Source organism: Neophocaena asiaeorientalis, unplaced genomic scaffold (assembly GCF_003031525.2).
Source record: "Neophocaena asiaeorientalis asiaeorientalis breed wild unplaced genomic scaffold, Neophocaena_asiaeorientalis_V1.1 scaffold198, whole genome shotgun sequence".
Taxonomy (NCBI): domain Eukaryota; kingdom Metazoa; phylum Chordata; class Mammalia; order Artiodactyla; family Phocoenidae; genus Neophocaena; species Neophocaena asiaeorientalis.
The window spans coordinates 7585926-7613124 of record NW_020175221.1 but is presented as its reverse complement, the minus strand read 5'-3'; the positions used below and the strand labels follow the sequence as shown (position 1 = coordinate 7613124).

Here is a 27199-nt window from a genome sequence, read left to right as displayed (position 1 = left end):
TAAGCAACATTTCCCCATTTGCCCCTCCTCCCTTTAGCCCCTGGTAATTACCATTCTATTCTCTGTTTCTATGAATATGACTGTATTAGGTACTTCATATAAGTGACATAATGTAGTATTTGTCTTTCTGTGATTGGCTTATTTAACTTAGCATAATGTTCTCTAGGTTCACCCATGTTCATAGATGTTTTATGATATGCAGAGTAGTTAGGTGTAATGCGTAATGAAGTGTAATGAAGTACACCTTCCAGTACTAATGCCTTTCTGTAATCCCCTTCCATACAGATTTTGAATTGGCCACATGACTTGCTTCAACCAATGGGACATTAGCAAGAGTGATACAAGCAGAGGCTTGATAAAAATTTGTACACTGGGGCTTACTATCTCAAGATACTTGCTCTTGGAAGCCATATGTCAAATAAGAAGTCTGACCACCCTAATATCACCATATAAGAGGAAACCTAAGCTAGTCATGTGGAGAGAGAGATGACTTGCTAGCTCCTAGCCGAGGCACCTAGTCATGTGAGTAAAGAAACCATTTTGGTTGTTCCAGTCTGAGGAGATACCTCATGGAGCAGAAGAACTGCCTGGCTAAGCCCAGTTCAGACTGTAAAATCATAAGAAATTCTTGGTTTAAGTCACTACATTTTCAGGTGGTTTGTTATGTAGCAATAGATAACTGAAACCGACAGTGATAGAAGAGTTTGGCAAACCCATTAGACATTTTCAATAAGTAAAAACATTATTGTAACCTAATATTTATACCCTTATGAACTATTACATGTGCTTCATTCTGATTTTATACAACTTTAAATGTTTAATTCTTAAATTACCTTTATCATAGGATCTTCTTCCTGTTTTTTGGTTTTAGATTGCAGTGGAGGTGAAATAGTGGCTTGTATTTGAGGAGACTGGAATTTTGGCCTACTTAGAGGTTGCTGCTCTTCAAATTCCTGACTGAATCCTTCAGGAAGTGCATCTTAAGAGAAATTGGGATGAAAATAAACATGTACATGATACATAAAACACACAAATATTTATTAAACACTCACATAAACCCTGTCTAGACAAAGAGCACCTAATTTTATTCTACTGCTCATCTCCTAGAAATAGAAATCCTATGATGAACCTCGTTTTATTATCAAACCAGTGGGAACACTCTCTAGATGATAACCAGCCCACCTCTATTTGACCATTTATTTCACCCTCAATATGCTAGACTCCTAAATTTCCATAAGAAAATCTTAACCCTCCCTTCTCTTTGGTTGCCTGTCACAACATGTGACAGTATCCTTAATCAGTCATAGAAGCAATATGCATTCCAGGTTCTTGCCAAAGATTACAACCTTGACGCTCTGCTTAATTAAATATTATTTATCCAAAGCCAGACAGCCCTAATTTCTAAACCAAAACGAGGATACACAGCCTGACAGGTTACAGACAGGCAAACTTTGAGAATCTGCTGTATTATGTGCATTGTAAAATGGCTATCAACAACTGAAAGCAGCACACAAAAAAATAATTTCTTCTTGCACAGACTACAACCTTTAAGAATATACTAAAAAGACTAGAAAAGTGTAAGAACATCCTAAAAATAAATAATTATAACAGTGAAAAAAATTTTCAGTACAAGTCCAAAGCTTGATACAAGTATCATAAACATTGAAATTACTTCAAAAGGTTTTATAAACTGAAAGACATTTATGACAATACTGCTTACCATCTGAAAGATTTAAACAGAGCCAATCCAAGGCAGAATGAAGATCACCTCCATGTAAGAGTGTGTTAGTCATGGCATCTTCAATGTCCTTAGTCTTAAATGAAAATGCTTGTAAAGCCATGTATAAATCCTATGAAAGGGAAATGTAACGAAGTCATTCTGTCAATTTTCTTTTTCATTACTAAGTCTATTCTCCCATTCATTTTAAACCAGAAACTCTGACACAAATTGTAACTTCAAAAATATCTTTTTTTCTCTTTTTTTCCAGTTAGAAGAGTTAAATGTGCTCATTGTATTGAGGTTTTTTTTTTGATGTGCAGACCATTTTTAATGTCTTTATTGAATTTGTTACAATATTACTTCTGTTTAATGTTTTGGTTTTTTGGCCCTGAGGCATGTGGGATCTTAGCTCCCCGACCAGGGATCGAACCTGCACCCCCTGCATTGGAAGGCGAAGTCTTAACCACTGGACCGCCAGGGAAGTCCCTCTCACTGTACTGAGAATCTGAGAACTATAGATAAATAAAAAAGGACCAGGAGAAACTGCTCATATTCTCACTATCTAAAGATACTGTTTGCAATGTAGTATGCTTCCTTTCAGTCATTTCTCTATGATTTTGTAAAAACAAACTTTACTTAACATTATAACATAAGCATCTTCCCAAATTATTAGAAACTGTTCATCAATTTTAATAGTTAAAGAATATTCCACTGGGTAGACATATCATAATCTATTTTCCTATTGGTGACCACTTAAGATGTTTACTTTTTTATTATTATTATTATTATCAGCAGTGCTTCAATGAACATGTTCAGACATAAAGTAAAGCTTTTTATTGTACTTTCTAAAGCATGATCTTTACAGCTGCGCAGGACTGGGTTCAAATCCAGACTCTGTTTACTTTGCTACCTAGTAATTAAAAACCTCAGGCTATAATATATGTAATCTTTCCAAGCCTCATTTCCTTCATTTGAAAAATGGGGCAAAATACTTTCCAGGATTGGTGTGTCAGAGAAAATGTAAGCAAAGTGCCCACCACAAGTCCAACATAATTTTGGGAATGTAATTTAGTTTTCATATCACTATTTTAATGCATGTACTTGTTTTTGGCACAGTTCCTTCCTTATTCTTGAAGATGGAACTAATCTATATGAAATTTCAATGGAAGTTGAAAAGTCATTTTATCTCACATGTGGAGCTGTCTTAAAAATGCTCCACTAAAAATAAGTAACTTAAAAAAAAGTTTGCAAAATACCTGTAATTTTTTGGCAGTAAGTCTTCCAGAAATCACTCCCTTGTCATTATTTTGCTTTTTATGCTCATTTATCACTCCAATAATTTTTTGCTCTAGTTTGTTATTAATTACCACCTGTTGAGACCAAAAAGGTCATATCAATTAGAAGATAAATAACATTTAATAATTAAATAATTAGAAGCAAATCACACAGTTTTCTATATCCCTTCCAACCAAGCCCAGAATTTCAGCTGAAATCAGATACAGTGATTATCATATATTGGAATACCATTCACTGGACCACATTCCTACCATATATTTAAGAAAAAATGGGATACGGAAAAAGCAACAACATGTGGCAAGGCAAAAATCCTTTTATAAAGCCTCTTGAAGCCGTATGTCTCAAGACTCTGTCCTTAGACCACCCTTAGATTGCCACCACAAAGACAGATTCCTAAGCCCTATCCTAAACATACTGAATCAGAATCCTTGGGGATGGAACCCAAAAATTTGCATTATGTAAACCAGCCCAAGCACATTGCCTGAAAGAATGTATGCTACACTAAAAAGAGGGCAAATCAAGTAAAAGTAAAAACTTATATAAACTGTAATAATTAGGTTACACAAATTATTTTGGCTTCCAGAGTTTGTTTTCTACTTTTTCCTATTGGCCATTTTACCTTCTGCTGTTTCCATGTTTAACCTAAGATTATACAGCCAACTACCTTCTTTTGATCACATCTTTACTGATGCTCACTACGAGCAATGCACAAAAACATACTTCAGGAATTCAGTCTAGCACAGGAAACATGTATAAAATGATAAACTGTAACCCAGCAAGTCATTATTTAGAAAGATGTAAGAAGTGCTGATGGAACCACCAGGAAAATAACCTGGTGAGTTATGATGGACTTCACAGAGGTGACAAATGGAGAAAGGGAAGTTGATATACTTAGAAGTTTGGACCTTATCCAGCTCTTCCTTAATTTTTTACTGGCTCTCAACAGATGTGTACGGTTTACTTTTATTTAGTATAGATGAGGAATTACTGTACTATTTACAAAAATTTAAAACACCCCATCACTTGCTTACATTTAAGAGTATATCTTTTTTTTTAAGGTAACATTTCTTGAAATGACTCAAAACCTTGATACTCACTTTCAAAATAGATTTATCCAGATTTGCAGGACCACCAGAATCATTTGCAGAATTAAAACTATAAATTTTCGGACCTGTATATAACAGACAATGAACAGTCAAGGTAATTTAATGATTAATATCCATTACACTATTTTAATTTTCCTCTAAAGATCGCTAAACATTAAATATTTGATTTCAGCTCTTTCTTTTCCACTTTACCAAATAACTCAATCTGGAAGTCAGCAATACTTCCGCTAAATTTGCAAAAACATTCTACCGCTTAGCACTCTCTAGGTTAACTAGTTTCTCAGAGTGTAAATGCCTGGCACTTAGCTGAAGTAAGACCTCTCAGAAGATATTTGATTCCTGGCAGAGAAGATGGGTAATTCTGAAGAGAAAGCACTCCTCCTAAGGCAAAAAGGAGGTGGGAGTTCCTATCATTCTCTCCTACTGAGTATAAGGTTGCTATATTAGTTTCCAAGGCTGCTGTACAAACTTGGTGGCTGAATACACAGAAACATTCTCTCTCAATTCTGAAGGCTAGAAGTCCAAAATCAAGGTATCAGTAGGACCATACTCCCTCTGAAGTCTCTAGATAAGACTCTTTTCTTGCCTCTTCTGGCTTCTGGTGACCCCAGGCGTTGCTTGGCTTGTCTGCCTCCTTCTTAAAATGGGTCTTCACGTGGCCTTATTCCCTCTGTCTCTCTGTATGCAAATCTGTCTCCTTTCTCTGGATGCTAGTCATTGGATTTAGGGCTCTCCCTAAATCCACGATGACTTCATCACAAGATCCTTAACTAATTACACCTGCAAAGATCTTTTTTCCAAATAAGATCACATTCTGAGGTTCCATGTGGACATGAAATTTTGGGGAACACTACTCAACCCACCACAGTTGCCAAGTCTGTTCCAGTCAATAGAAATGCTATATATTAACAGTTTTCTAACAATGAATAACCGGGAAGGAACACATTTTATTTTCAAACGTTCGTCTCATGATCTCCTTACTCTCTTAAAAATTATTGAAGATCCCAAATACTTTTTGTTTATGTAGGTTATAATATTGATATTTATCATACTATAAAAGGGAAATTTTATTTATTTATTTTTAAAGACTTATTATTTTTATTTATTTTTGGCTGCATTGGGTCTTAGTTGCCGCACGTGGGACCTTTGTTGAGGCACACGGGCTCTTCGTTGCGGTGCGCGGGCTTCTCTCTAGTTGTGGTATGCAGATTTTCTCTTCTCTAGATGAGGCGCGTGGGCTCCAGTTGAGGCATGCGAGCTCAGCAGTTGTGGCACGCAGGCTTAGCTGCCCCGCGGCATGTGGGATATTAGTTCCCTGACCAGGGATTGAACACACGTCCCCTGCATTGCAAGGTGGATTCTCTACCACTGGACCACCAGGGAAGTCCCAAAAGGGAAATTTTTAAAAATATTTATTAATTCATTAAAAATAAACCTACTACATGTTAATATAGTACTTTTATGAAAAATAACTATATTTTCCAAATCAAAAAAATTGTTTTCTACTTTTGCAAATCTCTTAACATCTGGCTTCTGCATTCAGTCTTCTGTAATATCACACATCATGTAGTCACTGTACACTAGAGAGAAAATGAACATGAAAATGGCAAATAACATTTTAGAATTATTATGAATATAGTTTGATCTCATTAAGCCTCTGCTAGAAAGATCTCAAAAGTTCCCCAGGATCCCCTAAGCACACTTTGGGAACCACTGCTATATAAAAATAATCCTAGAATTGTACAAAACCTTGTTACTCTGCTTTTATAAACCTTAAAATAGGATTTTTTCACTTTGAGAAACCTAAACATTAAAGAGTTTCTTATTATAAAGTCCAGGGTTTTAGTCTCTGTTGACTTACATTGGGTTGTTCATTTTAAGATGCTAGTTAATATAATGAGGCATTTAAAAAGGAAAACCAAAGTTTCTGAAAATAACTATTTACATTTGAGCAGTCTGAACTAGGAACATTGGTGGGTCCCTGAATTACTTCTGTGCTATAGTTAAGAAGGTACCCAAAGCTACCTAGAATACATTAAAGGATAATAACAATTCTGGTATTCCTGGTATGGTTTTCCTCATCTTTTAGTCTCAGACTTTACCTTAATCCTGGTAACCTTGCTCATAAACTCATGTCAATGGTTATAAAGGAGAGTATATATCAGTAGTCTTTAAGCATTTCTAGGGGGTCTTATCAGTTGTAGTAAATTCATTCACAAATTTAGCACACTAATCAGTTTTAGAGGTCCCTAAACCCATGGAGGGGCCCCAGTTATAACCCTTTCTGAAAAGGTACAGACAGATGAATGTTTCATTACCAAGACAATACTGAGAAACAGTTCAGGTTCCTGTGTTACTGACAGAGGTAAGATTATAAATTCCGTTAATAAGTGTCTTTTGGTTTTGTTTTTTGTTTTGGCCACGCCACGTAGCTTACGATATCTTGGTTCCCCAACCAGGAGGTAAACCTGAGCCCCAGCAGTGAAACCTCCGAGTCCTAACCACTGGACCACCAGGGAATTCCTGATTGGTTTTGTTTTTTAAATTAGTGAATTAAAGATTGCAGTCAGCTCTCATTTTTCTCCTCCAACCATTCCACCTAAAACACCCGACCATATCACTTCCTTGAGGTCAGCTTATACTGCTAACTTCCAGAGGGCAAATAAAAGATCTAAGTCCCCAGACTATCAGGAGGGGAATGAACACCCGCACTGCTGTGAATTCGCTGGGTGTCAATCAGGGTCTCTAAAAATGGTATGTTTTCATTTTATTCAATACTCTGAGGAACTGAAGCAATAATGAGATATTGCCAGGGATATTACCAATTAAATCAAGTAAACCAGTAAGGCCCTTTCATTTTCAAATTCTTCCTAAAACATGTTCATGTAAGATTTTTAATCGGCATGAATGAAAACTCCAAAATCTGAAATGCATTTTAAAACAACTTGATAGAAATCCTTCTAAACTGTATTTACACTTCCTGCCATAATACATACAATAAGCAAAATTCAAAGCTTTTCATGATGCATTAATTATGAGTATCTATGACTTTGCTCAGAGGCTTGCAGAGGCTACCCAATTCCCTGAGACTGCTCTAATTTTCTATTTAGTAATTCTTTGGTCTTCTCTCCTGTCAGCTGCCACCTTTCAGAATGTCAGCCTAATAACTCCTCACCCATAAATTCTAATCTGTTACCTAGGAAAAAGTGATGGCACCAGAAGAAAATAGATACTGAAACTTGTAAATGAGTAACCCTATTTTCAAATACAATTCTAAGTCAATAGGCCATGGAATAGAAATGGTCCTCATTCTTTTGCCAAGTAATGTGCATAAGATGTATGACAGCTACCTTTCTTGCTGCTTAGACACTCTTCTCCACAAGTTTTGGTTTTGTTTCAGATGAAGGGAGTTATTGGAAATCTGACTGGAAATAAGGAAGTTAGTGTGCAGGATGTATCCCTAAGGCAAAAGCACTAAGGGTTTCAGATTTATAATGACTGTTCATGGAACAAAGGAACATATGTAACTGGCTCTCAAAAATATTTATTAAAGTTGAAGCACAGAAAAACTAAGTGATTTCCTCAAGATGACTTAGCAAGAAAAAAGAAGCATCAGCCAGAATCAATTTCTTGTTGCCCAATACTCTTTTTTCTTATGGAATATTTTCCTTTTATACAGTATTGCTTTTTACATCATACAGTGATTGTAACGACCCACTATCACTGAAACATTCACTTCGAGGTGCTGGTGCTGGTGATAGGTGCACTGAGGCACTGTGGCTCCCTTCTGCCCAACAGTACACATCTGCAAGGGGAACCAAACCAGCCAAGAGACCCAGTCAGGAATAAATAAGACCCAATCTTGTCCTCACGGAACTCATATTCTGGTGGAGTAATTAAGCAACTAATTACCCAAATAGGCTATGAAGGGGAAATATAGCATATCTGGAGAATAAATTAGAGTTAGCTGATATAATCTAAGCAGTCAGGGTCTGTGAGGAAGTCCATCCATACTGCCAAAACTACCTGACTAATCTTAGCTAAGGTCTCTTCCCCATTTAATACAAACACCAGTCCCCCCCCGCCACTCACTCCACCCATACAGACTTTCTTCTTGTCTTCCTGCATCATGCCAAGCTTGTTCCCACCTTAAGGCCTTTGCCCTTGTTGCCTAAGCCTCAAACATTCTGTCTCCAGATCTAATAACTGGTTGCTTCAAATCATCTCAGCAGGTTTCCTCAGAAAAGCCATCTCTGTTCTAAACCAAAACAGACCCCACCACCCAATTTATTCTTTACCAAGTCACTGTTTTCTGACTTTCATGGCACTTTTTCTATTTTATTTTGGTGACCCTAAAAACTATAATGGTTTTTATGAATTTATTCATGACATCAGTCCCCTAGTCTTATTTCCCTCTTAAGATTTAAGTCTCAACTAGGTTTAAGAATTTTCACAAACACAAGCCTTATGGTTGTAAGCACCCTCCACCAGCCCCCAATAATGTAAGCCCCTTGAAAGCAGTGATCTCAGTCTGTTTTGTTCTTGTGGTATCCCCAGTGCCTAAAATCTTGCCTGGCACATAGTAGCTCTTCAAACATTATTTGATAAACAAAAGAAATGAAAAAATAGAAGTGGAAGAATACCCAGGATTGTGCCAAGAACCATTTCGTGGCACCAGTCATTTCCTACCTCTAGATGAGAGTCCAATTTTGAGAAAGCATGCTATGTACAATCCTTCAAATTGTTTGAAAAGCCAGAGAGAGAGATGGAAGCGGAGTAAAACAATTACATTTACATTAGGAACAACAAAGCGTTCAGAGATAATTTTTTCTGTGTACTTTTCCACTTTTTTCTTCCAAGTAGGCCTATTATATGTAATATAAAAATATCCAGACAGAAAAAAAGAAAACAAAATCATGTGGCAATCTTGCTACAACATTTTATTTATACTGCTATATATATTGATTTATGGTTATAAAAAATTCTCTACAAATTTGGTAGATAACCTCTCATTTTCTTTCTTTTGATTTCTTGGTCTTAGTAACTCCTCTGAAATTTTCCTTGTCACTTACCCAAGAAATTTTTTGGATGACTATATTCAGAGCATTTGACTAGATACTGAGGGATGTTAATATGTAACCATAAAACTGTTCCTACCCCCTACAATTTTATAGGATAGATAAAATGTATAATTGCTCACATAGGCAAGATCTAAACATCAAAAAGAATGATTCAAACAACAATGATATACATGAGCTGGAGAGGCAGAAGAATTCAAAAAGTAGTTGATATTTGGGGTGGGTATTACAGGATTCTGGTAGATAGCATTAGGGATAGATAGCCTTCCAAATGAGAGAAAACAGCAAGAATAAACATGAGGAGGCAGAAAGCCAACAGCTGCATTTGGAGTAGTGAAAATACACCAGATTTGCTAGAGCTGAATATAGGAACTAGTAAAAAGGCTAGAAAGGGGGTCTTAGATACGAGTTGAATGGTTTGTATTTTATCACAAAGTCAGTGAAGACGCTGTAGAAAAAACTGTTAAGTGACATGATCAAAGCAGTGGTTCTGAAAGATCAATCTGATGCTTTATGCAGAACAGACTGGAGAAGGAAAAAAGAGCACAGCTAGGGAAACCCATTAGAAGGCTGTGTTGGTACTCCAGAAATTCATGAGTGCCTAAACTGAGGTGTGACCAGTATAAATCAAAAGTGAAAAGGGCAGGGCTTCCCTGGTGGCGCAGTGGTTGAGAGTCCGCCTGCCGATGCAGGGGACACGAGTTTGTGCCTCGGTCCGGGAAGATCCCACATGCTGTGGAGCGGCTGGGGCCGTGAGCCATGGCCGCTGAACCCGCGCGTCCGGAGTGTGTGCTCCGCAACGGGAGAGGCCACAACAATGAGAGGCCCGCGTACCACACACAAAAAAAAAAAAAAGTGAAAAGGGCATACATGGAAGAGAAATAAGCAAAGACTGCACGGAGCTTGACAACAGATCGGATGTGAAGAAGAAAGGAAGACATAAAAAATAACTATTGACATTGGATAGAGGAATATGGAAAAACAGAAACAAAGAAGTCACAGGAGAAGCTAGTTTGGGGGAGAGAAGTATAGTTCAGTATTAGCCATGTTATTAAATTTGACGTGCTTGCAAAACAGGGCCAAAAATCCAAGTAAATGCAGAAATGGCTGACTTGAGCTTGGAATTGACCAGGATTGGACATGTTGACTGAGGAGTCATCTACAAAAGAAAAGACAGAAGTAATGGAAGTAGAGGAACTCTCCTGAAAGGGCTGTAGAGAGAGAATCATACTGTCACAGACTGACACCTACGGTAATGGTCATATTTTGGGGTTGGGAGAATGGGAAGCCAAAGAATAGAACAAATGACTATTAGAAAGTTCAAAGAATTCAGAGGAATATCAAGAAAAGACAGAAAGAGGCTGATTCACAGAGTAAAAGTGCCACAGAATATTTAAGGAGATATTCTATGTATTTGTAACTGCAGGCATAATAACTTTGTAGTTAAAGGGTTATAGTATATTGTAGGGCAAAGAATTATTATTCACCTTCTAAGTGAAGGTTTGTTACCTGCCTACTTCTTCAGTTTCATCTCTTTTCCTCCTTAGGCAGTGCTTACATTCTGAGTATCTTAAAGGCCCATGCTCTTTCCTGACTCAAGATCTTTGCACAATAGTGTTCCTTACCTCAGCCAGGAATACCATTTCCCCCGTTCTGTACAGCGTTAACACCTATTCATCCTCCCGATACTGTCACTTTCTCAAAGAGACTGTCCATTACTCCTCCTTTTCCCCAGTAAAAATCAGATTACGCTGTTAAATTCTCTTCCTTAGCTTTTCTTTGTGGCACTTATCAATCATAGAGCAACGTTTGTGTGACTACTTCATGGCTGTGTGTGCCATTAGATTGGCAAGCTCCAGGAGAGATGATTTGTCTATTTTGCTCATCCCATCCCTAACTTCATGCCAAATACACAGTAGGTTTTCAACAAATATTTGCTAGACTTACGTTTCAGTAAGAACTACAAGCAAACAAGCTAAGCAGAAGAAAACAGCGTATAACTGTCCAAATCAGCTGTAATAGTGGCCTGCTGATCTGCAGCCAGAACCGGCAATCTCCAAATTGAGTTATCAAACCAAACTACACAGTAAGCAAAAATGCACTGCTGCGGTAAAGATCGCTGATAATTTTTACAATAGGTTACCCATATTCGGTGTGTAAGTGCTGAAATTCTTAAGTATTGATTTTTTCCATAACACGTGGAAACGCTACATCGTGGCTGAAAATGGTTTGAGAAGCAAGTAGAAAATGGGTCTGGCTCTAGAACGTTAATAATTCCACACACTACTCTGCATTCGCCTCGCTGGTTTAGATTACGGCTCAGGACGGATCCCCACTGAAACGGGAGCTAATGCAAATTTCTTTTGTTCTCAGGAGATGAAGTGGAGGTTTGGGGGACGCTACCGTCGGAACTCTGGAGGCCCAAGCAGCTTACACTGATCTAAAACAAGGCTACCCGATGGGGAGCCAACAACTCCGGGTGTTAAAGAGAGAAATGTTAAGACCGAGGGTCCGCCCAGATGCGAAGGCTTCTCCCTCGGGACTGGCAGTAGCGGTTCAGGAGGAGGCCGGGGCCCGACCGCTCGTACCTTGCTTGACTCGGGGATCCCTGGTGCTAGTAGCGGCGGAGGGGGGCGGCCTGACCACAGGCTTCTTGTTTTGGGCCTCCCCGGCAGCTCCGGCCTCAGCGGATTTGGCTCTGGAAGCTGATACAGCGGCCCGGACCGCCGCGGCCCCCGGCGCCTTGTGTTTCTTGTTCTTGCCTCCCATGTTGCAGCTGCGGCAGAAGATTCCTCCCGGTCCAGGTCCCGGAACCACTTCCGCACCGCCTCCAGAAGCTCTTCACATTCCCCGGAGTCTCACGCCGCCACCTTGCGTCCTCCATCCGGGTTTCTAGGCCCTGCTACAACCGCTGCTTCGCAATTGGTCCGACTCACCAAGGTCCCGCCTCCTCCCCGCCCACCTAGGCGTCTGCTGCGTGCTGGGAACCCTCGCCTCGCTCCCTCTTTAGCCAAGGAGCTGCCTATCCGCCGGTGTTTAGGAGAGGAAAAGAAAGTTCGGAGGAGAAAAAGGAGGCAGGGAAAAAGTCTCCGGGGCTGCGTGACTCGACTAATTTTGTCTCCCAGGGGCCCCTGTTGCGGCTTCGCTTGGCGTCACGGTCGGTGCGGTCGCGGAGCATCTTGGGTAGGAGGGAGATTCGGTCTCACAGCTCCGAAAGATGGCGGACGCGTTTGGGGATGAGCTCTTCAGCGTGTTTGAGGACGACTCGACCACTGCGCCCGGAGCCAAAAAAGACAAGGAGAAGGGGAAGTGGAAGGGGCCGCCAGGGTCTGCGGAAAAGGCCGGGTAAGGAAGATGTCCGAAATGTCTTTTTTTTTCTCTCTCCTCAGTGTTGAGGGAAGAAAATCCCACTCTCTTCTGAAGACCACGAGAAGTAGGGTGTACGTTAATGGCGTTGGGAAGTGAAGGGGGTTGAGAAAAATGTTGAGGAGGGGGGAAGAACGTTGGTTTGGGGGAAGCTGGGTCTTGGTGTTCTCCAGTGGCCGCAGGCAGTGTGGACTTCTGCCGCTGCAATTCCCTGACGCTTGCGTAAGGCCTGTCTATTACCCCTGCCTGCGCCCTGGGGTCGTGAGGGTAGGTCAGGTGTCTCTTAGTTTCTGTACCCCCAGCTCCAGCACAATACTGGGCATAATACGGGAAACGAATCACCAGTTGATTAAAGGGTTAAGCTTAGAAAATGTGACTTGGATTGACGGGGAGGGGAAAGGGCAGATAGCAGCAGGAGACGGGAAAGAGATTCAATCTCCAAGCTGCAGTTTTCTTGCCCACGAGGTGATAGCACCAACCACTAGGGTGTTTGTAAGGAGTAAACGAGATAGTATGTGTAAGCGTGTAACAGTGCTTAGCACATAATAGGTTCTCAAATGCTGGCTTTCTTTGATTTTATTAAGAAAACTTAAAAAAATTACTGGTCCCTGAAACTTTAAGATGATTCATTAGTAATGAATAAAATTTACTCTTGACGTTGGGGGAGGATACCCAATGAATGCTTGAATTAAATTAGTCATGATTTTGCTCTCAAGGAACTTTTATTTGAGGTAAGGAGGTGGTACAGATACATATTTTAAAGTTAGTAGGAGCTTGAAATAGAATAAGCTGTATATACAGTTAAGTGCTATAAAAGTTCAGGAAAGAGAGCTATTTATGATGTCTAGAGAGCCTTACATGCAAGAAGCTATTCTGTGTTGAGATGATTCCTTATTGACCGCTGAGAATATTTTTGATTTGTTTTGTTTTGTAGCACAAATTGGGCTAGGCGGAGTGTTTGCTTAGGGACTACAAGAGATAAGCCTGAGAATATAAATTGGTTTTAGATTATGAAGGGCCTTGAATAGCAAGCATATGAGTTTTGATTTCATTTTAAAAACCCAGGTGAACATGTGTTTTTTACCTAACTTGGTGACTGGATAGGTAGAGTGATAGTTTAGAAAAATTAATTTGGTATCAGTAGTCAATGTATTGAAAGAGGAAAGACACTGATAGTAAAAAGTAAATTAAAAAGTATTTCAGTTATCTAATTATGAGATTATAAAAACCTCAACTCAGGAGGTGACAGAAGGAAGGAAAAGGAAAGATAAAATGTTGTGAAGGAAAAAATTGACAGGCCTTATTTAAGGAGGACAATGGAAGAGGGGTCAAAAGAGACGTTTTGAACTTGGATATCAGGAAGAAGAAAAATAGGGAAATTTATAAGAGATTTTGATTTCGAAATTAATTTGGCTTGAGACAAAGTGAAGTGATGATAGTATATCCATATTGAAGTATCCATTGGGCAATTTTAATCTGGCTTTGGAGAAATACCAGAACTGTAGGTATATATTTGGATGCTATTTCAATTGGTCCTGCTTGAAGTGGAGATTCCTGTGGGAAAGTATAGTTTTCCCACACATAGAGATTAGATGGATATTAGAACAATCAGGAGTTTGAAATGTCACATAAGAGTGAAACAAAGGAGAAAAATAGTCTTCCTCTCTCATTGAGTTAGAGGGTGTAGTAGTCTTGGAGAACTTTTCAGGGAAAATGAGAAAGGAGGACAGGTTCTTTTAATTTTTTCCAAACAGGAATAATTAATAATTTCTGTAGTTTGAATGGGCAACTATGATGTTATGAAGATGATACATGTATAATTTCCTACTGTGGTAAATACTTTGTTTCAGAATTACTCAGGGAAAATTCACTTTGCAGTGTATCAGGGGTATGCTGTTTCTGCAACCTTCCAAAGTGAAAATTTGTAGGATATAAAAACAATTTATATTTTAATTTTACTAGGAAATATGTGAACATTAGAGAAAGGAAATACGTAAGAAAATATAGACCATGATTAACTTAACGGAACTTTGTTTACTACCAACACTTCTAACTAGGCCTAGACGTCTAGGTATTTTTAGGGAAAAATCCAATTTGCATTATTGTAACTATCATCATAATTATTTGTATCGTAGTCAATATGTATAGCATGATTTCCATCTGATTTGTATAACACAGAAGGGCAAATCCTGGAACTTTAGAGGGTCTTGTCTTTTGTATTGATACTTAATACTCTAGACCAAGTGGGTGCTTTTTAAAAAAACTTTATGAGAATTGTCTGGAGAGAGAGAATAATATGAAAAACTCCATGTACATATAATTCAGCTTCAGTATTATCAAGTCATGGGCAATTTATTCCCACACCCTTTTTTTGTAAATCAAATGCTACTAATCATGTTATTTCTCCCTAAATATTTCAGTATGCATCTCTTGTTGATAGTGACTTTCTTTTCCAACGTAACTGTCATGCCATTGTTATACCTAACAAAATGTACGATAATTCCTTGATACCATTGAATAGTCAATCCACAGTAAGATTCCCCAGTTGTCTCAAAGGTATTTTTTTGTAGTTGGTTTATTTAAATCAGGTTCCAGACAAAGCCCTTATACTGTTTTGGTTGTTATATCCCTGAAGTCTTTCATTTTACAACAGTCCCTTTTTTCCTTACGCTATTGATTTCTTTTGGAGGGGTGGATGAAAGGAGAAGCCAGCTCATTTGTCCTGTATACTTTTCCACATCCTGAATTTGCTTTCTTATGCTGTCATTTTACTAGCTTTTTTATCTTCAAGTATTTACTGTAAACTGTCCTTATATCTAGAGCTGAACTATGCAATCTATAGTAGTCCCCCACCCTTATGTGAGGGGGCTAGGTTCCAGGAACCCCAGTGGTTGCCCGAAACCTTGGATAGTACCAAACCCTATATGTAGTATGATTTTCCCTATACATACGTACCTACAAAAGCATAATTTATAAATTAGGCACAGTAAGAGATTAACAATTACTGAAAATAAAATGAAATAATTATATCAATATATAAGTTGAGAACTTTCACCTTTTCATTTTTTAAAAAAATTTATTTATTTATTTTTGGCTGTGTTGGGTCCTCGTTTCTGTGCAAGGGCTTTCTCCAGTTGCGAGAGTGGGGGCCACTCTTCATCACAGTGCGCGGGCCCCTCACTGTCATGGCCTCTCGCGTTGCGGAGCACAGGCTCCAGATGCTCAGGCTCAGTAGTTGTGGCTCATGGGCCTAGCTGCTCCGCGGCATGTGGGATCTCCCCCAGACCAGGGCTCGAACCCACGTCCCCTGCATTGGCAGGTAGACTCTCAATCACTGCGCCACCAGGCATTTAAAGTAAGCACTTGATGGCTTCTCTTTGGCATTGCCAGCATCACTACTCTTGTGCTTCGGGGCCATTATTAAGTAAAATAAGAGTTACTTAAACACAAGCACTGCCATAGTACAACAGTGATCTGAAAACTTAGACAGCCACTAAGTGACTTAACAGGCTGGATACTGTTGGCAAAGGGATGATTCATGTCCCAGGCGGGATGGAGCAGGAATGTGCAAGATTTCATCATGCTACTCAAAAAGGCATCCAGTTTAAAACTTATGAATTATTTACTTCTGGAATTTTCTGTTTAATATTTTTGGACCTCAGTTGACCTTGGGTAACTGACACCTTGGAAAGGGAAAACATAGATAAGGGGGGACTCCTGTAATAGCTACTACCTACCTGTAGCTGTTGAGCACTTAAATGTAGTTAATCAGAATTGACATGTTCTGTGAATGTAAAATATACACTGTATTTTGAAAACTTGTTATAAAAAAGGTCAAATACATCATTTTTATCTTTATATACTGAAATTATAATATTTTGTATATTTTGGGTTAAATGAAATATATTAAAATTGGTTTCTTTTTTAAACTATTTTAATACGGTTACTAGAAATTTAAAGTTATATAGGTACTTGCATGTATATATCTTGGACAGCTGCTGATGTCGAGACTTGATTAGAATCATTCAATTGTTTAGATAAGAATACAGTTGAATAGAGAGTTGAATATAGTATTAAAGAATAATGGAGCTCTTCTGAAGGAAAGTATTCTACAATGAATTTAGGTTTTAAGCTTCTCAAAGGTATAGCTGCTGTGGCCTCTCCCACTCACGGGCCCAGCCACTCCGCAGCATATGGGATCTTCCTGGACCGGGGCACGAACCCATGTCCCATGCATCGGCAGGCAGACTCTCAACCACTGCGCCACCAAGGAAGCCCTGTTTCTTTGTTTTATAGTTGTACCAACTCCTAGTAGGTTTAATTACAATGCTTTGGTTGATGCTTACTAATTCAGAAAGAATAATAAAATGTTAGAACTAGAGGGATCATAATTATCATTCATGTCTTTTACTGAGGGCCAAGGATATTGATCGCTTGTCCAAAGGAGATTCATGTAAGTAATATGGAACAACTGTGAATACCTATTCCACTAAACGGGGCGTGAGAGGAATTACATATTTCAGGTTTTGCCAAGCATCAAAGAATAAACTTCATTATGGAAATGTTATTCAAGCATATAGATCAGTACTACTATTTGTTGACTCTTTTTTTAAAAAATTTTTCTGTTGAAATAAAACATACAAAAAAAAGTGCGAAAGTCATGGGACAAATTTTCATAGTGAACACACCAGTGTAAGCCCTGTTCAGGACAAAAAATAGAATATTGCAGAAATCCCTCTTTTTCCCCCAGTAAAGTGACTAACGCGATAACCACGTGTGTTAGTTTTTTTTCTGTTTGTAAATATAATGTAAATAGATTCATACAGAATATGTTCTTTTGTTTCTGGCTTTTGCTCAACATTGTAAAATTCTTTTTTTTTTTTTTTTGCGGTACGCGGGCCTCTCACTGCCGCGGCCTCTCCCGTTGCGGAGCACAGGCTCCGGACGCGCAGGCTCAGCGGCCACGGCTCACGGACACAGCTGCTCCGCGGCATGCGGGATCCTCCCGGACCGGGGCACAAACCCGTGTCCCCTGCATCGGCAGGCGGATTCCCAACCACCGCGCCACCAGGGAAGTCCGTTTGTAAAATTCTTAACTGTAGCTCTGGCAGTAACTTTCGAAGTATGATTGAGGTTTGGTGTGGGATCAGAGGAATATTCCCAATTACCTGAAAAGCCTGCTCTTTTTCAACTATAGGAGACTGAATTTTTCTTCACATAGTTCAGCCAAAAGCTGTATCACAAGTTCAATGTAGAGATAGAGAGTCCAGCTGCCTTCTATTAAGCCAGACATTAAAGAGACTTGCAAAAATATAAAACAATGCCATTCTTCTCATTAACATTTTTTTTGGAAAATACTAATTTTTTTCAGTTTTAATATTTAATGTGGTAAACATCAATAGATAAGACTACAGAAACAAAATTCATTGGAATCCTCAGTAACTTTTAGACTGGAAAATCAAAATCAAAATCTCTCATTTCTGAGATCAATGATTTTGGAGCCACTGATCTAATATAGTTTAATTTCCATTTTCCTGGTAATTAATGGTTCTTGAGCTTCTTTTCGTATACTTATTGGTCATTTGGATATCCTCTTTCGTAAAGTGCCTGTTCTAGTCTTTTGCTCATTTTTTTATTGGGTTATCTTTTTTTTTTTAATTTGTAGCCATCACTTCCATTATTTTAGATACATACGCCTTTGTCAGTTATATTTGTGTTTTCTCCCACTTTGTCTTTTCTCTGTACTCTCTTAATGGTACCTTTTGATTTACAGAAACTCTTAGTTTCAATGCAGTCCAATTTAGCAAACTTACTTTTTGGTTAACAATTTTATGTCCTGTTTAGTAATACCTAAAGATAATTTTCTCATTTTATCTTCTAGAGGCTTTGTTGTTTTTGCCTTTCACAATTAGATCTAATATCCATATTGATTTTTGTGTATAATTGGCATAGGGGTCAGATTGATTTCCCCTATGGTTATCCAATCCACAAAGCACTGTTTGTTGTCACTACTTTTGACCAGTGAATCCAACCACATAAAAAAAATTTCTCCCAAATAGTAATATTATGCCATTTAGAAAAGCATTAAATGTTTATTGGAAGTGTTCATGTAAATGTCTAATGGTATTTTACAGTTTTTAAGAATATTATATTAGTAATAGTTGTGTTAATGTGAGTTGCAAAATATTTTTAGAACAGAATTTTGAAAATATGAAATGAAAGAGGAAGTAGTATTCAGTTTCATTAGTTAAAATAAGAGTATTCTGGGCTTTAGCCACTTTTGATTTGTAGCATCTACTTACATGACTTTTTGTTAATAGTGTATATTATACGTGGGATAATATTTTATGGAGTCACCCTTAAAGTAAGAAGTGCTATTGCAGAATTCATTCTAAACCGTTCACATTTCAGAAAACGTTTTGATGGTAAATTACAATCTGAGTCAACTAATATTGGAAAAAACAAGAGAGATGCAGACTTCGAGCGCACAGATGAACCCATTTTTGGAAAGAAGCCCAGGGTAGAAGAGTCAATAACTGAAGACTTAAGGTAGTATTTCCATTGTTATAAATGTTAGTAACTCTTAAGTTGGGTGGTTGCCTGAAGTTTTGAAAATAGCTTGTATGTTGTTACTTTATGAAAATATTTGTTGTATTAGAGAAATGAAAATAGATATTCTTTATATATTCATATAAACATATAACTGTAGGACAATTATGTAAGTTTGGGGAAATGGAAAACAATATAGAAAAGAAAGGCTTGTAATACTTTTAATCCAATTTTAAGAAAGAATCTTGAAGCCTGATTTTTTTAAAAAGAAGAAATGCCATTTCATTTATTTGTTAATGTCTTAGAAGAGGATCACTGGAAGAGTGGGATAAAAGGAAAGAATAGAACTGACACAATGGAAGGGAATACTTGAGAAGGAGCATTAGGAGGAATTAGATTTTCACTGTTGCATGTAGCAGTAGAGTGGCTATGAATCTCAAGACTACTATCAATGAGGGAGACCCATGGATATGTGTGGCTGAAATAGCTGGGTGTTTCTTTGATTTCAAAAGTTGGAACTTTCTAGAAATTGATTACAGTTTCTTAGGTTGACCTGTTTCCTCTCGTAGCGATGATCATGACTTTGCTTTTCTCATTTGCCATATTCTAGCTTGGCACTACAATGAAGAATTTACTCCTGTGGTTTTGTTGTTGTTGTTTTTTAACCGGTTAGCTGTTGTTGTAGCTAGCAAAGGTAGGTACTGTAAATGGTGGTAGATGTATCACTGAAATACTTAAGATGCACTGTTTGTCCAAACCAGTGGAATAGGTTACAAAATAATACTGATAATTTAAAATCATTGTTGCTTATTGTAGTAACTCTTGGGTTTTATCCAAAGTATGGTTATTGATTTAAAGTAAAAAATCAGAAGTACAATCAATAATAATGGATCTAGTGCAGAAATACATCTATTTTTCTTCAATTTATCCACAATCATGTCGTTTCAGAGTCTAAACAGAGAACCTAGATGAGTATAACTTAGGATTTTGATGAGAAGAGGGAACACTTCTATAAATTATAGCAACATCTGTATTAGACTAGTTTATTTTATACTTCCTATTACATAATGGTTTTTTTGGGGGGTTTTTTTGCGGTATGCGGGCCTCTCCCGTTGCGGAGCACAGGCTCTGGACCCACTGGCTCACGGACCTAGCCTCTCTGCGGCATGTGGGATCTTCCTGGACCGGGACACGAACCTGTGTCCCCAGCATCGGCAGGTGGACTCTCAACCACTGCGCCACCAGGGAAGCCCCGTAATGGTTTTTATAAGCAGCTTTGTGTTTTGAAGCAGTGATAATGCTTTTGTAGAGGTACTTTTTATCCAAAATAGTTACTGGAACTAAGCTGACATAATTCTTTGAATAATCCACTTGGAGTCTGTCTGTTTTGTATTTGTAATAAAAGATGCTAACTCACCATTTTGAATTCCCAGCATATGTAATTCTCAGTAATTTATTTTAATGTAATTTTAACAACTTTTTGTTTTCTAAGTTTGTCAGACTTGATGCCCAGGGTCAAGGTACAATCAGTTGAAACTGTTGAAGGGTGTACACATGAGGTAAGCACAAACAGTGTATGGTAAGTTGGTGTTATAAGTGGGATTTTGCTTTGGACTATCTAATCTGATGATTGACAAGCAGTTTAGCCTTAAGGGCTTTGGAAACAATATATAGTTTCTGTGCAGTCAGTGTACATAGTCTAGTGGAAGGAGCTGGGGGTTTGTATTCAAACCTGAGCTTAGACACTGACACAGCGCTTTTCCTAACTACAGTCTTGGATAAATTTCTTAACCTCTTTGACATTGGTTTTCTAATTTGTAAGTTTAGAATAATGGGATTTACATCATGGGTTGGTTGTGAAGATTATGTAAGAAAATTAGGTGAGATACCCAGCACAGAGTAGGGTTTTTTTGTTTGTTTTTTTGTTTTGTTTTACAGAGTAGGAATTTAATACATGTTTATTCCCATGCTCCTAAAGTCAAGTAACAGTGACATTTTGCAGGTCCCGTGCTTTTTTGTGTTTTGCTCTGATGACTGATATATTGCAGTTTCATTGTCTGCCACAAGATGGTGGTCACTGATAGCTTGTAGTAACCGTTGATCAGTGAGCATTTGTAAACATATGGGACATAAGGAAACTGTAACACTAGTTCTTTCTATTAAGCCCTTCTGCTTTTACCATGTAACCTTATATGTTACTGCTACAGTTAATTGAGGAATCTTATTAAAGACTGTATCAAATAAGCAGAGTAATTCCAAATTAACAAAAATTGCTTTTGATGTAGATCTGGAACGTTATTTTTTTAAACACCTGTTTTTCTACTTGAAATTTCCTTATGTTCCTTTAGAATATCACTTAGTTTGGCAGGTATAATATCCATTAGATCATTCATTAAATACTTACATTAGACCCTATTTGATGCTGTGGTCTTAAAAAGATGGGAGAAAAACCTCAAACACACACAAATTTTGCTCTCAAGAGGCCAGAAGTTCTTTCTGTCCTCCTTCATGATTATCCTCAAGCCCTCCATTCTGTTATCTCCTCTCACTTTTTTAGCAGGTAACCTTACCTTTTACTTTATGTAGAGGTTTGAAGATATCAAGTTGGAGTCACATCCACTCAAAGGACAAGGCACTGCATTGTTTAGGCTGAGGAGAGTTGCTCTGCCAATGTTCTTGGTTGTATGCTATCCTGCCTCCACAAAGACTTGGATCATTCCATTTTCCCTTGACTGTTTCTGGTGTCTCCTTTTCTCTATTTTCCTTTTCTTATCAGCATATGAATATTCAAAAGCTTCTCTTTTGTTCTGTGTTGCTTTTTAGCCACTGTGTTGTGTTTCTTCTTCCCCATTGTAGTCATTCATTCAGTACATATCTTTTGGGCGCCAGGTATATTTTATTATTCACTGAATATAAAGAGATAAACAAAAAAAGTTATGGTCCCTTTCTTTTCAGAGTTGTTATTGAGTGCTCTGCTTAGAAAATCCCTGCTAAGTGCTCGCTTCGGCAGCACATATACTAAAATTGGAACGATACAGAGAAGATTAGCATGGCCTCTGCGCAAGGATGACATGCAAATTCGTGAAGTGTTCCATATTTAAAAAAAATAAATAAAAAGAAAATCCCTGCTAAACTTCCTAACCTTCCAGTCATCTTTTAATCTACTATAGTTAGATCTCTTCTTTCTCCATGTCTTTCAAACTGCTCTGACAAAAATCACGAATAACTAATTGCTAAGTCTATTTGACTCTTGATTATTCTGTTGTTTTTCTATTTTTCTGACTCCTTAGTCTCTGTAGGCTTCTCTTCTACCTGTCTGTTATAAGTTAGTGTTACCCAGACTGTTTTCAGAGAATAAAAACAAAACTCTGATTCTCATACATGTGAAAACACAATTTGTTATTGTTGCTGCTATTAAATCTCAGAAATGTTAAAGTCTTAATTGCTTTGTGTTAATGTTTTTTGTTCATGTCATAGCAAGTATCAGGAGAGATGTGAGGGAGGTGAACCAAGTAACCAGGTATGGCCCCGCAGGTTGATCATACCTTGATGAAGATCACACCATGATTTAGGGTCTAGTCTTCAGATTTTCGGATTCCGAAATTTGATTTTGTCAGTGCGCCAGAGGTTGTGCTCTTTGGATAGAATCACTTTCATTATAGTCATGGTATGGTATAACAAAAGAAGGACATTCCCTTAAATTAATGGATAAGTCCTCTTATTGTCAAACTACCTAGGAGTCAGAAACTACTTAGAAGTTTCTTGGTGTCATAATAAAGGGGAATGTGTAGTCTTAAGGGGAAGACTGATGAAAACTATTCCTGTCCCTGGAAGGGTTCATTCACTAATAAAAACAACTCATAAATTAATTCTTTCATAATGTGTGCTGGATAAACTACCAAATTCTACCCCTTTATAGATTCCATTTAGAGTTCCACATTGCTTCTAACACAGTTATTATACTGGGTATTGTTCATTGAGTTTCATAATTTATCGTTTCACTTAATTACAGTCAGGTTCTAGTTATTCCTTTTGAAACACTACACACATCATCTTGATTGTAATTGAATTGCAAATTTACCAACAATCTCTCAATGTTCTAAGACAGCTAATCTTATCTCATACTTGTTTGTTGAAATTTTGCTCTTAGAAATTATTTCTAACTTCTGTGTGTACAGTACTTTGCCCTTGTTGATTGATTATTTATACACTGATTGGCTTACATATTGGGAATTTACATATATTGTGAACTGCTCTCCAGATCTTAATCTTCACTGGAGGAAAATTAGTTTCCTGTTCCAGGAAATAATACCATTTTATTCCACATAGTTTTCTTTCATATAGTGGCATCCCTTTTTATGTCCATTCTGCTTTTTTGAGCATTCATTAATGTCAGGAAGTACATTAGATATAGAAAAATACAAAGATAGCTGAGATAGGTCCTAGACCTTAATAAACACAGTTTCTTCTGGGAGATAGACTTAAGTGCTTTTAATTAGATTACTATCAGATAAACACTAATAGAAGTTTTTTGAATGTTGTAGCTTTTGCATTTTTCTCAAAGGTGGTTATTTAATTTTACAGTGTCTAAGACTGTCAGAAACACTTTAGTTCACCACCTTTATTTTTCAAACCATCATTGATTAGGGAGTGCTGAATGCATCAATTCTCGAATAGTAAATTGATTTTTTTTTTTTTAACATCAGGTTGCACTTCCTGCAGATGAAGATTATCTACCACTTAAACCTCGCGTTGGAAAAGCTGCAAAGGTTTGTACTTTGGGCAGTACGGTTTATACAGTTTTGTGAGTCTGTTTTCCTAAAAATCTTCAAGATAAACTTTTAAATGAGATCCTTATACTTCCCAGTGTGTGTGTGTGTGTGTGTGTGTGTGTGTGTGTGTGTGTGTATATATATATATACACACACACATATATATGTACAAATTAAGAAGCTGCCACCTGAAGTCAAATATGGTGAGAACCAAATCAATAAACAACCATGCTGAAAACCAAGTATCATGTGATAAGATTTTTAAAAATGAAAATAATTCTCAACGTTTTTAATGAATCTAATGAAAAGTACTGATCTTTCTCTAGGAAAAAATGCATGTGTACAGTCAGTTTTGTGTATAGTTTTGGGAGTTGAACAAACTTCTAATGAAACTTAAACTCTTATGATGATATTAAATGGGTTTTGAAACCCTGATAGATGGTAAAAGAGTAATATTAATTTTCCAAGTCATTTTCTTAAGTAAAAAAGGCAGTATGGTGGGGTAAACATGAACTCTTCAAGTCTAATAGATATATTATTCTGCCTTTGCTGAGTGAACTTGATTGAGGCCTTGCCTTTTCAGAGCCTCAGAGTTCCCATCTGTGAAAGGAAATTATATATACATTAGGGGTTGCTGTGAAGATTAGTAGATGGAAAATGTGTTGCACAGTGCCCACCATAAAGCATGTTCTTGACAAATGGTAATGATTATTGTGTTGTAATTAACATATATGTAAACATAATAATTGAAAGATCAGATAGTGGAAATAACTTCTATGCTGTCTGGTTAAAGTTTTTTTTCATTCTTCCTAATTTTCTCTAGTGGGTGGCATATTTCCCAAATAGACTCATAAAGAAATGCTCCCAGAATGCTTCTAGGTGTAATGTCTCTTGGTTTTAAGTGTACTATAATGTGTCTAGGTGTCTTCATACAGATACTAATTTTTTTTATAGGAATACCCGTTCATTCTTGATGCTTTTCAAAGAGAAGCCATTCAGTGTGTTGATAATAATCAGTCTGTTCTAGTATCTGCACATACATCAGCAGGAAAAACTGTATGCGCTGAGTGAGTAGCTTTCTTTTTAAATGGAATTTTAGGACTGTTAATATCTGCTTTATACATTTAGGTGCTCCTGTGTTGGGTGCACCTAATATAATATTTATATTTACAAATATTATATCCTCCTGTTGGACTCACCCCTTTATCATTTTGTAATGCCTATGTCTCTTGTTACAGCCTTATTTTTATTTTTATTTATTTATTTTTATAAATTTATTTATTTATTTTTGCCTGCATTGGGTCTTCGTTGCTGCACGTGGGCTCTCTCTAGTTGCTGCAAGTGGGGGCTGCTCTTACTTGCGGTGTGTGGGCTTCTCATTGTGGTGGCTTCTCTTGTTGCAGAGCACAGTCTCTAGGTGCCCGGGCTGCAGTAGTTGTGGCTCATCGGCTCTAGAGCACAGACTCAGTAGTTGTGGCGCATGGGCTTAGTTGCTCCGCGGCATGTGGGATCTTCCCAGACCAGGGCTCAAACCCGTGTCCGCTGCACTGGCAGACGGATTCTTAACCACTGCACCACCAAGGAGGTCCTTACATCTTAGTTTTAAAGTCTATTTTGTTTTACATAAGTGTAGCTACCACAACTTTCTTTTGGTTTCCACTTGCATGGCATATCTTTTTCCATCCCTTCACTTTCAGTCTGTGTGTCCTTATATCTGAAGTGAGTCTCCTGTAGGCAGCATATAGCTGCAAGTTGTTTTCTTACCCATTCAGCCACTCTGTCTTTTAATTGGAGAATTCATCTATTTACATTTTATTATTGTTAGGTGTGTACTTACTGCCATTTTGTTAATTGTTTTCTGGCTGTTTTGTAGTTTGTCTCTGTTCCTTTCTTTCTTCTCTTGCTCACATTCTAGTTTTAAAATGAAATTTTAAAATAACTGTTTCTTACCATACTCTTTAAAAGTTTAAATTTTTTCTATTTCATTTCTGTAAGTAAATTTAGACTCTTACCTTTATTTCATTTCTTCTACTTACTTTGGGCTTCATTTGCTATTCTTTTTCTAGTTTTTTAAAGGAGGAAAGGTGAGGTCATTGATTTCAGACCTTTTTCTAATACAGACATTTAGTGCTGTAAATTTCCCTTCAGTCATGAATATGTATCGTGATTCACTAATGCTATGTTCATTTTTTGTGCATTTCATTTCAGGTCTTTTCTAATACTCTATCTTCAGATTCATTAATCTTTGCTTCTTATTATCTAATCTGTCCTTAATCCTATTCAGTGCATTTTTTCATCTCAGATATTATAGTTTTCTTTGCTAGAAGTTCATTTTTGTGTTTGTTTTCTGTGTGTCTGCTTAACTTTCCTCCAGCTTTTTGAGCATACAGAATACAGTTTAAAAACTGTTTAAATGTTTTTGTGCCTATTACTTTCATTTGTGTTACTCCCTGATCTGTTTCAGTTAATTGACTTTTTCCTTCGCTATAGGTCAGTATTTTCCTGCTGCTTTGCATATGGCTCTGATGGGATGTTTGGCTGTTTTTTAATTTCATCACTGACTTTTGGCAGTTTAATTATGATGTGACTTTACATAATTATTCTCATGTTTCTTATGCTTGAATTTATTGGGCTTCTCATAGTTTTCATCAGATTTGGGAAAATTTCAGCCATTTTTTATGTCAAATAGTCCCCCTTCTCCTAGTATTCTGAGGACTTCGGTTAAACTTATATCAGGAGACTTTAAGTTGTCTCAGAGCCTAGTGATACTCTTATTTATTATTGTTTTTTGGTGTTTATTCTCTGTGTTTCATTTTGGACAGTTTCTCTTAAATGGCTTTAAGTTTATTCATCTTTTTTTCTGCAATGTCAAATATGCTATTAATCCTACCCAGTATATTTCATCTTAGATTTAGATTTTTTTATCGCTGAAAGTTTGGTTTGGGTCTTTTAATATTTTCCATATTTCTTCTAAACATGCTGGGTTTTTTTGTTTGTTTTCTTACATTTCAGTTTTTCACCATTGAGGACGATGTAGGCTGTGGGTTTGTCATATATGGCCTTTATTATGTTGAGGAAAGTTCCCTCTATGCCTACATTCCGCAGGGTTTTTATCATAAATGGGTGTTGAATTTTGTCGAAAGCTTTCTCTGCATCTGTTGAGATGATGATATGGTTTTTCTCCTTCTATTTCTTAATATGGTTTATCATATCCATTGATTTGCATATATTGAAGAATCCTTGCATTCCTGGAATAAACCCCACTTGATCATGGTGTATGATCCTTTTAATGTGCTGTTGCATTCTGTTTGC

General features: G+C 37.4%; 2 protein-coding genes and 1 non-coding gene across 4 annotated transcripts in view; 2 read left to right on the top strand and 1 right to left on the bottom strand.

Annotated features, from left to right (window-relative positions):
- The window catches only part of DHX29 (DExH-box helicase 29), a 48167-nt gene extending 35823 nt beyond the window's left edge, over positions 1-12344 (bottom strand). The window contains exons 1-5 of one of the 2 annotated variants that reach the window (XM_024765340.1): positions 11789-12344; positions 4114-4187; positions 2977-3090; positions 1721-1850; positions 834-979 (exon numbers count right to left, since the gene is read on the bottom strand). In XM_024765340.1, coding sequence (XP_024621108.1) covers positions 834-979; positions 1721-1850; positions 2977-3090; positions 4114-4187; positions 11789-11969 — 645 coding nt within the window. In that variant the 5' untranslated portion in view covers positions 11970-12344. The remainder of the gene's footprint in view (positions 1-833; positions 980-1720; positions 1851-2976; positions 3091-4113; positions 4188-11788) is intronic. The other variant, XM_024765341.1, reaches the window with a different exon arrangement.
- Positions 12345-12390: 46 nt separating this feature from the next.
- Positions 12391-27199, top strand: part of MTREX (Mtr4 exosome RNA helicase) — a 133354-nt gene continuing 118545 nt past the window's right edge. Inside the window, exons 1-5 of the mRNA XM_024765343.1 lie at positions 12391-12545; positions 18978-19115; positions 20608-20674; positions 23822-23884; positions 24842-24954. Coding sequence (XP_024621111.1) covers positions 12418-12545; positions 18978-19115; positions 20608-20674; positions 23822-23884; positions 24842-24954 — 509 coding nt within the window. The 5' untranslated portion in view covers positions 12391-12417. The remainder of the gene's footprint in view (positions 12546-18977; positions 19116-20607; positions 20675-23821; positions 23885-24841; positions 24955-27199) is intronic.
- On the top strand, positions 22110-22216 carry LOC112413452 (U6 spliceosomal RNA). Its single transcript, XR_003005978.1, has one exon. It is a non-coding gene; the product is annotated as a U6 spliceosomal RNA (small nuclear RNA).